Source organism: Aethalodelphis obliquidens, unplaced genomic scaffold (genome assembly GCF_003676395.1).
Source record: "Aethalodelphis obliquidens isolate GAN/ISIS:26980383/991018 unplaced genomic scaffold, ASM367639v1 scaffold4, whole genome shotgun sequence".
In the NCBI taxonomy this organism is placed as follows: Eukaryota; Metazoa; Chordata; class Mammalia; order Artiodactyla; family Delphinidae; genus Aethalodelphis; species Aethalodelphis obliquidens.
In genome coordinates this window covers 45302691-45319862 of record NW_020837948.1, presented here as the reverse complement: position 1 = coordinate 45319862, position 17172 = coordinate 45302691, and the positions used below count along the sequence as shown (strand labels likewise).

Genomic DNA, 17172 nt, shown 5'->3' with positions numbered 1-17172 from the left:
ACGTGTTTCCCCCTAACATACACTTCTACAAGGAAGAAGAACCCACCAATATCTGGAAAATCTGTCTCCACTGTTACCTGGTGAATCACAGAACGTTCCTTTATACAGCTAAAACAGAGCCTTAAATGATTTCTGTGGCTTACAGTTTCCTATTTTCATCACTGTGACGTTTAATTGAGTGATAATTATTTTAACAGATCAAAATTCCAAAATTTAAATCTTTCACTTTGTCAAGAAGTTAGATGATTCAAACTATATTCAATTAGTTTAAGAAAGAAATATCCAGATTTAACTGTCATAACTTAAGACACCAAAAGTGTTACAGAACGTAATATTGAATACATGAGGATAAATGAGTCTATATGCACAATACTGTTTCCCTCCAAACTGAAAGACATGACTCATGAAAAAGGAATTATGCCTATACGGAGTCATCATTTTGTACTGAAACATCAAATGTCAAACTTGTAATGGAAAAATGTACTCTTCTATTGCAATTTATATTTCAATTTTCGTTTCTGAAACCAACCGTGTATAGAGAAAAGATTTAAGAAAGATACTCTTGAGGGTTAGCAGACATTTGGAATCAAAATAAACAGAAAAGTTACCAAATTTTGAAATACTAAAAAATAAACATTTTATTAAGGAAAGTCTGAAAAACATGTGCACCAAAAGTGACTACTAATGCTAAATAAAAAACCTTCAAAAAATGTGTACCACATGATTCAATTTTTTAAACTTTATATATAAAAGCTATATTATAAATACAAAGCTAAACTGTTAGAGTACTAACAATACTGTTCATATAAAGAAACTTAACAGTAGTAAAATATGAATACATAAGATGCTTATTTTTGGTCCTTTTGGAAAAAAGAACTAAGTTGTTTTTTGTTTTAAATACGGCTTCAGGCACAAAAATAGAATATAAGATGATAACTGCAACATTCTTAGTGTTTATCCTTGTAATTCTTTAAATGTCACCAGTCATAATAGCAATGAATTCCTCTTGATTTACTGTGGTAAGAAAGAAAATGTAAGTCAGAAATACAAATTTTTTTCAGAGAACACTATTACTATTTTACTAAGTAACTTTAAATTTTATATTATACAAAATTCTTAATAAACCAAAACATAGCTTTTTGCTTTTACTTCTTTGGTAGGAAGTTGAATACGTTAATTAAATTGAACTTCATGAATACAAAAATACATAAAATATAATAATATAAATTAATATTCTATAGTATTAGCTAGGAAAAAGACATACTAGTATATAAATTACAAAAAATCCATCATAATCATAATATTTATACACAAGAAAATAGTTTTAAAAACTTAAAATTTTAAATTTCTTAGATAGTTAAACTCTCTTGATAATCGTTATTGTACTAGTTCATTTATCAAACCCTTTCTTAATAAATAAGCTTAAATATATCACACACGTAAGTTAGAATTCTGAAGGATAAAAATGTATTAGAATTAGAAAAAAAGTCAAATCATTGTTTTTTGGAACTTTTATATATTTAAAAGCCTATTTTAAAGAAAAACTAATTGAAACATAGTTAAAGAAAAAAATACTGCAAAAAATAAGCTATAAGGAGTTAAGAGGAATGAGCCGTCCAGGAGCTGATAAATAACCAAGAATTCATGCATTCAATATGAAACATCTACAAGACACTATGATAGACACAGAACAGAATACAAAACCTGTAATACAAAACTGAAAATACTTTCAGTGATTTTATAAATTGTAGTACTGATCTTTAACCTTTGCAGTTAAACGAATACATTTCAGTATCTTATGAAAGCTATGACCCCTCTCTCCCTAGTTAAAAAAAAGAAAATCAAAATATATAAAAATTTTAAACAATTTCATCAATATGTACCTTCATTTAAGAACCCCTGATTTAGAAAAATCTAGAGTGAGGCATCTAGACCAAAACAGGAAACAAGGGTATATTTTTAAGAAAAACAACATAAGGAAAGCAGCCTTGGAATGATCTGACTACACATTATTTTAATAGCATAATAAAGCCATGATTAAAATATTCAAAATCTGAAAAGTACTTATGTTTTGTTACTTAAAGATCTAAAACTTTTTTCCCTCAATTTGTAAACTCTCAATACTCAAATTCCAAATTAAGCTTCATATAGTTCTAAAACAAAGCAAATCAATATTTATGTTATTTATATGTAAACACTTTAAAGCACTGTAGCATTTCAGAAGTATTTTAAACTATTCCATAATTTCATACCTAAAAACAAAATACTTAAGTCCAAAAAAGTGAACCTAAAAGCTGAAGGGAAGAAAGTGGCTAAGGAATTTAAACTAGGTCCTTTATCGTCAGTGAGACTTTCAGACCATTAGGAGAATCTGTGATGCCTTTATACATTTGGTTTTATAACCTTCTCTATCAATCATACTTATATGAAGTTCCTTGATGTAAGGAACACAATACCTACCTTAAAATAGGCATTTGATAAAATATATATTGAATCAAAAATATGACACTTCATTTTTTTCTACACTGCCTTTTTAAATAATATTTTCATAAATCAATCATTTCATAGGGTAAATCTTATTACATGCCATTAAAATAAAAAATTTTAGAGAAATTAAGTACCTTAGAGACCATCTGGCTTTGAGGGGAAAAAACAAATTTTAATATCTGAAGTGTCAGTTGAATATTTTACTAACACACTGTTTCCTATAATAGTATGCAATTTTAAAAATTCCATAAACATAGAAACCTAATTAATATTTTACTTTATAGCACAAGAGGCAATACAGTGTTATGGCTAAAAGCATATAGTCATTATGGAGGTATGAGTTTAAGTCTGGCTCTGCCATGTATTAGCTTTGTAATAACCTTGGACAGGTTATTAAACTCTCAGAGCTTTAGTTTCCTCATCTATATATATGCATGTATCCTATGCATAAATGGGTATAACATTGTATTCACTTCACAAAAGCTATTATGTAAATTAAGCGACATAATCCACAATGTAACATGCTAAGCACAGAATCTAACATATATAAAGTACTAAACAAATGTTAACATTCATCATAATTATTTAGAAGATGGTCCACTTTGGTTTTTTAAATGTTGCTTCCACTTTTCCAAAATGATTTACTATATTTTATTTTATATATCTTGGGAGGGATTCTTTCTATATCATTACCACAGCTGTATTTATATTTTGTATTATGTCTTCTTTTCCTTTAATTCCTCATTCACCATGTTTATTATTCTATACATACAATAAAAAAAAAATTTTTCATTGCTCTCAAATACTGAAGTGTGAAAAACTCGTAAAAACAGAACAATTACTGAAGTCCAAAAAAGGTAGCAAAGTTTACGATCTTTACCAGTTTAACATATACAAAGAAAGCAGGTTAGTTATATCTAAGAAAAATTCTGCCTACAGTCCAAAAAAAAAAAAACCAGATTAAGTGATCAGATTAATAAATTATTATAAAATCTAACTTCCTACTTTTTCAAAAATGGGCAGATTTTCAGATAGCTACAGAAACCCAATATAAATTAAGGCAGTAACCCAAAGCCACACTAAATAGATTAGGGTTGGAGTTCTCATTGTTTCTGAATATGAAAATGCCTTTCAATAATAATTTTCTGGACTTGCCACAATAACAGCTATCCTTAGTATATCTCGTTTGAGAAGTAGATAATGTCAAATAGCTATATAAACTCTGCAATCAATCACAATAGCATTTAAATATAACTGAAAAAAGCAGTATATGTATGCATGTGCAATGCTATTATTCGTATGGTCTACAGACAATATTTGATGCATACATGAACTCCCAGACCCTGCACAACACCTCAGAAGGCCTCCACCCCTAGATACCCACATCTCAGATTGGAAACTACTGGATTAGACTACTTTAATATGATAAGACCACCCTCCTATCCTCCCCAAAAAAGACAAGTCTTAACAATAAAAGATGTGTCAGGTGTATTTTATTTGTAATCAATCACTTGGAAAAAAGAAAAAAAAGTGTTATTTGCCTGTTATTTTATTTGTAATCAATCACTTGGAAAAAAGTAAAAAAAAGCGTTATTTGCCTGTTAGTCATGTGAATAAATGACAGTAAGATGCCCAAGCAACAGTTGTACAGTGACTTAAAGTGGAATAATGCAAGCAGTGAGGACCAAAGAAATGTTTTAAGGATGTACTAAAATAAATCTCCCAGCAATGGAGCACAGGTGTGAACTCAAATTCAAAAGCAGCAGGTAGAGCAGTCTAGCAAGGTATGCAAGAAACGGACACATTTTCTAAGAAAAGTTTCACATGAAGTTTGAATTTAAGAACAGGTTACTAACTGGTATTTTATTCTAATGTCAAATGAAGCTAATAACTAAAACCTAACTTGCATGAGCCTAGTACAGGAAAAAGAAACTGTTTATAACTCTGGTCGTTTGACACATATTAAGTAGCTGGAGTATGAAAAAGACACACCAAGATCCTCTCTACCACTGAAGAGAGTACCTTTACATAAAGGAACTCATTTAAAGCTAATTTAGGGTAATAATCAACAGCTAGGGAAGACACAAACATTTTTTAACTGTGAAGACAGCGGATTATAAATCCAAATATTAGAATTACAGCTTAAGAAGTCCTTTAAGTTTTCTCAAGTTTTAATCATCTCTGTTTTAAAATATAACTAACTATATCGATACCCTTCAAAGAGCTAGTACTAAAAATAGAAAAGTTGTATAATGCTTAAATAATAGTCACATAAATATAATGAGAAAGCACAATAATGCGCAATTCTAATGGACAATCTGAGCTGATAACTATTTGCTACTGTCTTATTTCCTTATTGAAGCATCCAGTATTTCCAAGGTTTTAGATATATATATATTTTTTTTATGTAAAAATGAATAGTTGGTACTATAGCAACATATATCTACTGTAACGCACACTCCTCGCTGCTTAAGTCAACAAACGTCAGAGTACTCATCATGTTCAAGAAAATGCAGGAGAATATAAAGACGAAGAAGAAAAAGGAAAACAAGCTTACATTTAATGCTAGGCACCTTCAATTATCTTCATTTAATACTCACAACCATCCGGAAAGGTATTACCATTCTGATTTTTATAAATAGGGAAACTGAGACTCAGACAATGTTAAAAACTTGCACAAAATTACAGAGCTACTAAGTAACTGGTAGAGATTCAATTCAAATCCAGGTCTGTATGATTTTAAAGCCTCAGGCCTTTCACACTATATGATTCCAAACTGCTCTTCAATGGCTCACAATATAACTGGAGAGACACACATGTATATAACTAACAGAAGGCAGTGTACAAAAGGTCAAAATAGTTTATTTCTCTAAATGTTATGGGCTCTTAATGGAAATCTCATAATTTATAAACAGAGACCACTGAGGGAGGCTTTTGAGAAAAAGACGGAGTTTAAAATGAACCTGAGAGAACGACTAACATTTTAGCAGACAGCAATTGGCAATTAGAGCATTCTAGGATTAAAGAATAGCATGAGATGAAAGGCACAGCATAAAAAGATAGGACAGAGTATATTTTGTCAAAGTGTGTATACTATATGGGAGGTGAGGGTTAAAGTAGAAAGTAGAAGAATACAGTGGGAAATAAAACTAGATAGTTATGGTATGACAGATCATAGAAGACTTTGGACTTTACTCCATAGGCACTGAAGAATCATCCTAAGTGTTTGAACAGGAAAATGACATCACCAAACCTGCATTTTAGGAAAAGAATTCTGCTAGAACAAATTAGGAAGAGAAAAGAGGCTTACAGGCATAGAGGGCAATTAGGAAGCTACAAGAGACTGTAAAGTCAGTGAGAGCAGGGACAACATCAGCCTCTTTGATTGGGTAGCACCAGTCAGCACACAGAACACTGTACCCAGCAGGCATTCAAGGAAATAATGAACAAAGCTATGATAACATTCCTACAAAGAAATTAGGGCCTGAATTAGGACAGTAGCAGTAAACAAAGAAATAAAACAGATTAAAAATATTTGGAGGGTAGACTCAACAGAACTTAGACGTGCATGTAGGTTGAGGAAGAAGACATTAAAGGCTGAGACTTTACTGAGTGGCTGAAATTTTGGAGATATTTCACCTCAAAGAAAAGTAAAGCAGTTTCTTGAAGTGTGGAAGCTCATACTATAATCTGTACAGTTGGTTTTAAAGGTCTGCTTCATTCTAAACTGAGTATGTGAAATATTTATGCAAAAATCCCATTATAGGATGAAAAACATTTACACTAAATAGATAGTTTGCAAAGGGTCTTGAAAATCATTTGGTTTTAGAAAAAATTACTATATGTGTACAGTAGGCATATTTGGAATATATGTTTTACTTAAAACTTACTTTCTCCATCACCATCTTTATCAAATTCTTCTATCATAGCCCGAAGTTCTTCATCACTCATGTTTTCACCCAATTCTCTGGCAACACGTCGCAAATTCCTCAGGCTTATTTTACCTGAATCATCATCATCAAATAGTTTAAATGCCTTCAATATTTCTTCACGTGGATCTCTTTCCAATATCCAGTCTGTCACTATAGTTAAAAAAATATGAAAAGTAAACCTTTATAGTCTCAAAGGCATTCATTTGTGAAATCAACTAATTATTAGATGAGAATTAAAGCTATGAATCTGTCAACATTTAGTTTGACAATAAAAATGCCAAAGTCCAAAAGCCCAAAGAGATAAACAGAAAATTAGAAAAACCAAATCCATATTTTAGAATTTAACCTTTACATTATCAACAATTTATCCTATTATAAGTATAACTATATCACATATAAGCAAAATTTTGAAAACTACATTTATACCATATTTATTTAAGGTTTACTATTATCAAGAATTGTACTAGGCTCCACTGACATCAAGCACACAAGTCTAGGAGTAACCTAGTTGTAGAGATGATATATCAACAAAACAATTAAAACCAACTAGATAAAAATTGTTTGCTGGCTAAACTTAATAGTAATACTGATTGTTCTTCAAATTTAATACAACCACAATCTCAGACAGTAGATGAAAATTCCATTCATATCCTCATGATTTAAAAGAACCTCTTGGTTTCTCAAAAGTAGTTATTAAAAGGATTGAATCTGACTGTAGTAAGAAAAAAAAAAAGGTCTGAAAAGGAGATCTCTCTAAAGTCAAATCCATTTTGTTCATCAAGATAATAACTATCAGACAGCTTAATTAAAATTAAATGTGAGTAAATTCAAGCCTCAATAGTAATAATTATTTTAAAATACTAAATGTAATAATATATAATAATAGAGTCAACTTAATACTTTCAATATAACCACAGTCTTTAATCAATAGCCATAATAACAGAAATTTTTAAATCTGTGGTATAAAATTCTTTAAGTTACTAGATAAAATTCTGAAAATATCAAAGGAAATATCTCTGAAGTAATTCTACATGCTAGTCTACCACTACAACAAGACGTATTTATGACCTTCACTGTCCCATTAAAAATAACTCAGTCCTGGGCTTCCCTGGTGGCGCAGTGGTTGAGAGTCCGCCTGCTGATGCAGAGGACACAGGTTCGTGCCCCAGTCCGGCAAGATCTCACATGCCGCAGAGCGGCTGGGCCCGTGAGCCATGGCCACTGAGCCTGCGCATCCGGAGCCTGTGCTCCGCAACAGGGGAGGCCACAACAGTGAGAGGCCCGTGTACGGCAAAAACATAAAAATAACTCAGTCCTGTTGACGTTTACAGAATCACTAAAAATTTGCAAATGCTTATAGATGGAAAATACTGGAATATTTAATGTACCCAAAAGAAAAATACAATTCAAGACCCCCACAAATAGTTGTTTTGCTGCTGTTTTCATCATATTTGGTTGAATAAGCTTTAGAATAAGCACCTATTCAAGCTAATGTTAAATCATCTGCACATATATTCAATAGTTTTCTTTTATCCATTAATTTTATACAAAAAGTCTTCCAAGTAACTAATTGAAGTATATTACTATAAGTATGCAAATCATCAAAGCTCATAAATATTCAGTTAAAAAGGAGTTGGCATATATACAGCCATAACACCAAAATAAAATACCACACTTAACTCTATGGCTCATACTCAACTTATTTTGAATTTAGTCCCAACAAAAAAGCAGGACAAGGAAAAAAAAAGTGTTAAGAAATTTTCTTCACCAATTAAATAATTTACATGACAGGTGAACCAAAAAAGCAGCTTGCTGAAAATATTAATGTATTTAAAGAAGCAACAGGGTGATCTGGGGAACAGATGGGGCTCCAAGATGTATAAATTCCTACCCCACTGGTGCTTTAATTGTGTTAGTTACTTCAGACTTATGTGTCTATATAATCTTTTATCAATACTTTGCCTTAGAATGCAACTTTTCTTTGGAACTATAAATACCCATCATTCTGGACAGCTAAAACATTGTAACTTTATGGTGACTATCCTCCATGCCTTACTCTTCTATTCTTATTCTACAAAGTAGAATTATAAGAAATACATTTATTTTTCAATGAAAATAAATCGACTGACATACAAGCAGTAAAGATGGGTTCAATCTATTTCACAAATTTCTGTCCATGTAACTCAATTTTCAAATGATTTAATTATACTCTCAAAAATGTACTTACTCAAAATAGTTAGCCCTTATACATTATAACAATCACTTAATAAAGCAAATTCAAAAACATCACATTAAAACTTTAAACCCAGTTACTTATATCCTAGAGTACTGAGGTTACCACCTTTTTTACTCTTGAATGTACCCCTTTTCTTTTTATTCTCACCACCCTCAGCATAAAAAGTCTATTACAGTTATCCCTCAGTTTCCATGGTATCCATGGGGGATTGGTTCCAGGACTCCCCTCAGATACCAAAATCTGGGATGGATAGCATTTGCATATAATCTATGTACATCCTCCTGTATACTTTAAATCATCTCTAGATTACTTATAATACCTAATATAATGTAAATGCTATGTAAATAGTTGTAAATATGATGTAAATGCTATGTAAATAATTGCCAGGCACTCAGCAAATTCAAGTTTAGCTCCTTGGAACTTTCTGGAATTTTTTTTTCCTAATATTTTCAATCCACAGAAGCAGAACCCAGGGATAGGGAGGGCCAACTGTATCTTCTGCCTGCAATCTCTTCCCTCCAACACATCTTTAATAATCTCAACAGTTACCTCTCTAAAACATATTATCTCCTCTTCTTTAAAAACTGACATAGATCATCTGCTGACTAAAGTCCAAACTCTGTGTTATGCAAGACTTTACCTAGCTGGCCCAGTCCTACCTTTCCAGTTATTTCCCTATCCTCTAGAGCAGGAGACTAACTGAAGTTTTCTGAACGTGCTACATGTCTGTTATTACTCCTTGTTGTTGCTGTTTTCTCTGCTTAGAATGCCTTTCTATACCCCTCCCACAATTTTCCCCTTGTGATGAAATCCTATTCCTGTTCCCAAAGCCTAAATTAAAAATCCCCTCTGCAAAGTCTTCAATTGCTCTAGATCAGGAATTGACAAACTTTCCTGCCAAAGACCAGACAGTAAATATTTTAGGCTATTTTTTTGGGGGGGGGCGAGGGAGCATAAGGTCTCTGTCTCAACCACTCACTCTGTCATGGTAACACAAAAGCAGCATAAAAGAATGGATGTGGCAGGGACTTCCCTGGTGGGGCAGTGGTTAAGAACCCACCTGCCAATGCAGGGGACACAGGTTCGAGCCCTGGTCCGGGAAATATCCCACATGCCGCGGAGCAACTAAGTTCATGCACCACAACTACTGAAGCCCGCATGCCTAGAGCCCATGTTCTGCAACAAGGGAAGCCACTGCAAAGAGTAGCGCCCGCTTGCCACACATAGAGAAAAACCGCACGCAGCAACGAAGACCCAACGCAGCCATAAATAAATTAATTAATTAATTAAATTTTTTTAAAAAAAGAATGGATGTGGCAGCATACAGGCAACAGCTGAATTTGGCCCAAGGGCTGCAGTATGCCACTACTGCCCTATACAAAATTATAAGTCACCACAGAGCATCATAGCTTGTTATCACCCGATTTAAATTGTAAGCTCCTTGAAAGAACCTCTTAGTAACTTGTGATTAATTCCCCTCCCTCACCCCAGCACAGTACTGAATGCCAAAAAATTCAGCAAATGTTTGCTAAGCAAAACAAAAAACAATATAATATTCTATTCTAAATAGGCAATAAAATAATAAATAGTACATGCCAAAAATAGATGAGTACAAATAGCTGACTTATCTTGGTCTTACTTTAAAGCAGCAATTCCTAAAACACCTGTAACTCACAAGTCTCAGGCTGTCTAAATTCTAAACTTACATTAAGTATATTTTAATACTTTTTTCTAGCATTGGAAAGAATATGAAGTGCCAAACTTTATCTAGAAATACCTGTAAATATCTGTGGAACAATATCCTTAAACAGTAATAGATAGTAGATAAAAAGTAAGATTCAAATATTCTGATTTAGAGTTATTTGTCCCAAACTATAAAACATATATTCATCTGTGGCCAGTTACTATTTTAAAATGATTTAAAAAATGGGGAAAGTAATAGTTTTTGATTATTTGATTCCCAAATAGTAATAAAATTTTATTTGACAGTTGATATTCTCAATAGGTAACCTTAGGATAGTTAAAGTATGTACTAAGCCTACCAAATGGTTGATCTTTGAAAGTCAGGCTGAAGTTTACTCATGACCATTTATTCTAGAAGGAACCCAGTATTTCTGTTCTGTTAATAACATAGAAGAGATGCAGGGTCAGGAAAGGTAGAGATTACATGGGACTCTGGCTTCAACTGCTAATAAAATCAAAATTTTAAAACTATATTCACCTAAGATGAAATAATGTGTTTTGTAAAATTACTAGAGGCAAATAGTGCTTAAAATAACCTACAACTACAGGAAAAGGGTAATGAGAAAAATATAAATACATGGAGCAGAATATTTTTATGTTCCAGTGATATATATATTTTCCAGCCATTGAAACAAAGACTAATTTTTGAAATAATAATACCAACAAACACTTAATAGAACTTACTACATACTAGGCCCTTTTCTAAATACTTTACATAGTTTTAGCTTAGTTATTCCTCCTAAGAACCCTATGAGATAATACAACTATCCCCATTTTATAGCTGAAAATGAGGCACAGAGAAGTAAAATGACCAAGTTACACAGCTGGTAAGTGGCAAAACCAAGATCTAAACCCAGGCAACCTGGTTCCAAAATGTCCATGCTAAATGACTACACTGTACCAAATGTACCTGAATTATAGCTCTTTCCTAGTAGTATCATTTCTACTGTATCCTGATCCTTGTTTCTGTAAACAATCTAAGTTGAAACTTGAACTAAGATCATAAACCCCAGAAAGCTTCAATACTGGGAAAATAAAGATGGCTCTCTACCTCTTCTCAAGTAAATAATTCTATGAACTAGAGAAAAAGAAAAAGAATATCCTCTCCAAAGGGACAAGCTGCCTCTCTAAATAGTCATCTATTACTTTATAAATTGGGGATCTTCTGTGCAGTGCTTTTTTTTTGTCTTTTAGATTTATTTGTTCTTTAATTTCTTTTTTCCTTCCTTTTGGTTTGAATTTTCAGATTTAAAAGAACTTACTAATGATATGAATCTATTTTTCCACACATACTAACTGCCATTTCTTTTTGTTTCTCATATTACTTCTTGTTGAATATTTATTTATTTTTTTTTTCTGTACGCGGGCCTCTCACTGTTGTGGCCTCTCACGTTGCAGAACACAGGCTCCAGACGCGCAGGCCCAGCGGCCATGGCTCACAGGCCCAGCCGCTCCACGGCATGCGGGATCCTCCCAGACCGGGGCACGAACCCATGTCCCCCGCATCAGCAGGCAGACTCTCAACCACTGCGCCACCAGGGAAGCCCCTTGTTGAATATTTAAAATAAAGGGTTTGTATGTCTGTGTGTAACTGAATTTTCCTAGATTTTTTAAATATCTAAAAATAACTAAATAATATGCTGATATTATAACCCAGTGGCTTGTTCTAAAATGTTTTCTCCTGCTCCCAGTCTGCCAACTGCCTCCCTTACTACAATCTTCTCCCCACCAGCAACTTTAAAGAGATGACTTTATTCATTGAGATCAAGGTCATCCAGAGTAGGTAGCCCCTCATAAGCTTTGTCAACCTGAAGGCATGCACTTCATATACAGCTAAAGATACCAACTGCTACCAATTTCCTCTCCTTCCACTTTGCCAACAAAAATCACATACTAGGATGGTGCTGGGAAATATTTTCCAAACAAAAATATACCAAATTTTATCTTTTACTGTGAGAAATAATTTTTTGATCACTCTTTTAGTTTTATCACATAATATAGGTACATATTACATGGAAAGACATCTTCCCAGGAGAAGCTACACAATAGTTCCTTGGTTAAAATCTTCAGAACAAAAGACAAAAAGATAAATCCCATTTACAGTGAAGCTATAAATCTTATTTTTTTCTTTGAAAATTAGCAAAAAAAAAGAGTACCAAAAAAACCCCAAAATAAGATCCACATTACACAGCAATGTTCAATAGCAAAATTCCATAACCCAGAGACTTCTAAAAATATTGATAGTAACCAGATAATTTCCTAATAAACTACTGATTACAAAGACTATTGTAAAATAGTCTTTACAATATTGTAAAATACACACCAACTTCATTAAAATCTTCAAAGGTGATTTTCCCTGTGGCTTCTCTGTCATAATCTTTAAGAATCTTCAGTACATCAGCTTTTTTTACATCAAACCCCAAGGCTCTCATTGCCACCTTTTGGATTAAAAGGGAAAAGCAAATTATAAACATTTTTTACAAAAGAAGTGAATTCCAGTTCTTAAATAAGTTTTTACTACTTAAAAGACGACAACACATCAATAAAACACACACTCTTTTGCATGTTTTATGTCTCTAAAGTAACAGTGATAGTTCTTCTTCATTACTGAAATTAAATAGCAATTTTTTTCATTTATATATCCTTTTTTTAATGACAAACTAATCAGTGAGTGTTTATAGAATACATTCTACAATGTACTGACTTCAGTGCACAGATAATTTTAATAAGTTATTTTTTCTCAAAGGATTAACAAATCCAAAAACAGGCACACCATAAATATTAAAAAGTTATATCACAGAAGAGATTAAAAAAATTCAAATAAGAATTTTCATCAGACTCAACATGATTAGTTATCAAGTAGGTGGTCTAAGAACCTGACCTTAGAAAAAGAAGAGATCTAGTTACTAGTAACAGGAAGGAGAGATGTTACTGGTTAAAGAAGTCTTATTTGGAGAGATTCAAGTTGTTCCTTGAATCGTATATGGATGAAGTAGAGTAGAAGGGCATTTAGAAAAGAATGACTAGTATTAAAACACACACAGAAATAAAAAATAGTCTTAAATTCAATGAACAAAGCAGTTTACCTTACCTGAATGGGAAAAGATCAGGCGGAAGAAAGCAGCTAGCAAATGAGAAAAGTAGGTGGTAGTAAAAGTGTGGAGGGCATTCAATACAAATGGAAAAAATCTGAACTTTATCCAGTGTACAATGAGGAGCCACTAAGGGTTTATGAGCAATGAATAATATGATGAAAGAATTTTAGAAAGACGAATCTAATGATAGTGTACAGGAAATGGAGAAACCATTTAGGAAGTCCCAGATATAAAATAAGATCCCAAACCAAGATAATAAGAATAGCAACAAATGGAAGAGACATTATAAAGGAAGAATGGATTGAAGCTGGGTAACTAAAGGAAACAGGGGAAAAGTGAGCTAAAGAGATACAAAAATACTATCTTTCGCATTGTGCTGAGTTTAAGACCCAAACTACCTTCAACACCAATTTCCCCTTGGTTCTTTATAAATAATTCTAAAACCTAAAATTGACATTTTTTCCCCATTAGCATTGTGTCAACATCAGACATCACTTATGTTGTTTGCACCAGAGAAAATAGGTTGAGACTGTTAATAACATGTTCAAATTAAAAAACAAATAACACTCCCTCAATCTGAAAAATCAAAACCAAAACAAAACAAAACACAGTGGGAAGAGGAATATAGTTAGAACTGTTTAAAACCTATAGTTTCAAATTTTTTAAGTATGGGAGTAGAAAATAAGCCCCTCCATAGGAATATATTTTTACAGTTAAAATATTATTCATTTTACCACGTGAAAAGGAGTTTCTAAAAAGATATGTTTTGAGTACTATTCAATTTTATTATAGCACTTAACGGTAAATGTTTAAAATGGTTTCATATTTCCAAAACCAGTTTAATTAAAACATTTAAAAATATATTTTTAATCAACTGTCAAAAATGCAAATCATTTTAACAGAAAAAGATATATTTTAAGTATATTACCTTTAATTCATGATAATCTATTGCTTCATCTTTGTCTGTGTCAAAAAGTTCAAAAGCATCTTTAATTTCTTGTTTCTGTTCTTCAGAGAGTTCTCTTCTTTTTTTCCTCTTTGTTTTGTCTACTACAAGCTCATTTCTATGAAATGATAAGAAAAAAGTCTATTTAGTCCACTTTAATCCTATTCTCCTAGACTTCTAAATAATAAAATACCAAAAATGCAATAAAAATTAGCCAATGAATAATTTTCTAAATTTCGAAAAAGGAAGTATTTTGTAAAAATATAAAGAAATTTTCCCTACGTGAGTCAAAGCCCTACTCATTTTATAGTCTAGGCTGCTATAAATGTGTACTTCCTAAACTGAAAAGTGTTACAGGTTATTAAAAGAAATGAGGACCTAGCTTTCCCTCTTCCTAGCTTTGTATTTATTCCCCCTAATATTACTGTGGAAGAAACAAGAACTGTGAATAAGAAACACTAGTTTTATGCCAGAAACCCCAACAAAAAACAAAGCAACCATATTCCCATCATTCTACAATATAGACTGTTAAAAAAAAAAAGAATTCAATTCACAACTGATGATCACTATAGATTAGGTTTACTTTTATAGTGCTTATAATTATCAAAATCATTGTAAAAAACATCTAATTCATCAATTAACTTACTATTTTGGCATTCTGGGTTAAAAATGGTTTTAGATTACACATTTTTAACAGTTTGGCACTTCTTTGTAATTTCTCCCATTAATATTAACAAATCAGCCAAAATAATGAACCTAAGCATACCATGAATACTAAACACCAAAAAAAGTACATAATATTTGTGCTAATTCTATATAATAATGTGAAGAGTCAATAGTCTTGTAAATCTCACTTAACATATACATCTAGACTTAATTTCTCATAAACTCTGAAAAAACTTTAAGAAAGTAATTTACTGTAAAAGCCAGAAATGTGTTCCTTAAGAGGTGCCGATCTAAGTGTTCCAAATTTTCAAACGGGGCTACAAAACTTGTATAAGAACAAGTTTGGTAACGGAAGAATTCTATAAATTTAAAAAATGTAAAACCCAGTGGAGTTTATTTATTTGCATTTGAAGTTGTATTGTTCTCTGAAAACTACCCCCAAAAAGGCAAGAGACGACTAAAAATGACCAAAAGAGGTATGATAAAGCTGAGGAAGTTCTTTCACAAGAGACCTGACTTCACACAAACTTGCAACTCCCGGGGGTCATTTTCTTCCCAAGATTCTGAAGGGACAAGTTCGCAACCCACCAACAGCTGACCCCATCCAAGGATACCACGATTATCCCTTATTAGAACTCGGTACCTTTTTAGTGTGACGTAACTACATAGACATTTTTAAGGTAAAACTTCTAGCTGGGGTTGGAGGCGGAGGCAACAAAAAGTGCGTTAGAGGTTGGAACTGAAGGAAAGGTAAAGAAGCTGAAGACATTTAGGAAACTAAGAGATTACCAACTATAATCACTAAAATGTGTCTCCGATTATACCGTAAAGCATGGCCACAGGAGAAGAGCGAGGAGCGGGTTTTGTGTTATTTCCAAAATTTATGGGGAAGTATGTTAGCAGGAGGTCTGCGAGCTGGAAGCCGCTGACAAGGAACTAAAATAAGGGACGCTCCAAGGCCTGGTTTCCCGCAAACACCGCGCATAGAAACCTCGCGATATTTTACTGCCTCCTCGAGACTAAGACAGCCCAGCTTTTTGGCGGTCCAAAGCCCAACGCCTTGACAGAAATGACCACCTCAGCAGAAGTGTGCGGAGCTCACCAGAGCCTCCAGGATGAGGGGTCCGGGCCCGGGAAGGTTGGCCAAAGATCTCTCTTCTCGTCCCAAACTGCATTCCCTTCCTCGCCTCGGCCCCAAGCTGCCTCCCTTCCACACACAGCCGCCCTGGGGCCCGCGGCGGGGTGTGGAGAGCATTGCCGCCAGCTCATTACCGACCTCAGAGCTAAACTCATGTTCTCTTCGGACAGAGACGTTCCTCTCGAGAACGATTTTAACCCCTACCCAAGGCAGCACGACTTCCACAAGCCGTTCAACAGACACCAACGACCTCCGCGGCCTCAAGCACCTCCCACAAGGTAGACGTGTCTGAGCTGGATTGGTTGAAATCGCTAATGTCCTGCCCATTGAGGCGAAAGCGTCACTAGTCCTCTGCTCTCATTGGGAAAATTTCGCGTCAATCAAAGAGATCTCCCTGCCGGCCTGCCCCGCTACGCCTCCGGCCCTTTAGATTGGCCTATTGCTTTTTCTCTCTAATCCTTTGCGAAGCGAGGATTTGAGTGTCTGTTTGGCTCTTCGGTCGGACGGTGGCTGAGCTAGGCCTCAGGAGAGAAGGCCTGCGGCTTGTGGGCCAGTGTCCGGAGACGGGGCGGGAAGGGAAGAGAGACGCCGCAGGCTGTCCTCTGGCTAGAAGGAGGGAGAGGCTTACGAAAGAGGTCTGCGAAATTTGACTGCCTTGTGTTCTACATTTTTGGATGGTTTAAGTACATGGGGAGTTTGTTTAAAACGCAGATTTAAATATCCCTCATTTTGATTCTAGTAGGTGTGAATCTTAAGTTTTTTTTTTCCTTACAAATGCCAAGTGATTCTGAGGCAGGTGCTATGGATTATACTTTGATAAGCACTGGGTTGAATTATTAGGCAATTTACGGTGGAGCTGTACCTAAAGGGCCGTTTGCTCCCCTCTTCCTCCTTTGAACGTTTTTGTCCTTATTTTCAAGGTCTGTAAG

General features: G+C 33.8%; 1 protein-coding gene across 2 annotated transcripts; it reads right to left on the bottom strand.

The window, feature by feature from the left end:
• Positions 1-238: 238 nt before the first annotated feature.
• On the bottom strand, positions 239-16585 carry CETN3 (centrin 3). 2 transcript variants are annotated; one of them, XM_027100643.1, is made up of 5 exons: positions 16382-16520; positions 14422-14557; positions 12722-12836; positions 6378-6569; positions 239-1014 (listed from the first exon to the last, which is right to left on the bottom strand). In XM_027100643.1, exons 1-5 carry the CDS (start codon positions 16396-16398, stop codon positions 971-973), a joined length of 504 nt encoding a protein of 167 aa, XP_026956444.1. In that variant the 5' UTR covers positions 16399-16520; the 3' UTR covers positions 239-970. The 2 variants fall into 2 exon arrangements, with proteins under 2 accessions (XP_026956444.1, XP_026956443.1); XM_027100642.1 differs by having other exon boundaries at positions 869-1014; positions 16293-16585.
• Positions 16586-17172: the final 587 nt, after the last annotated feature.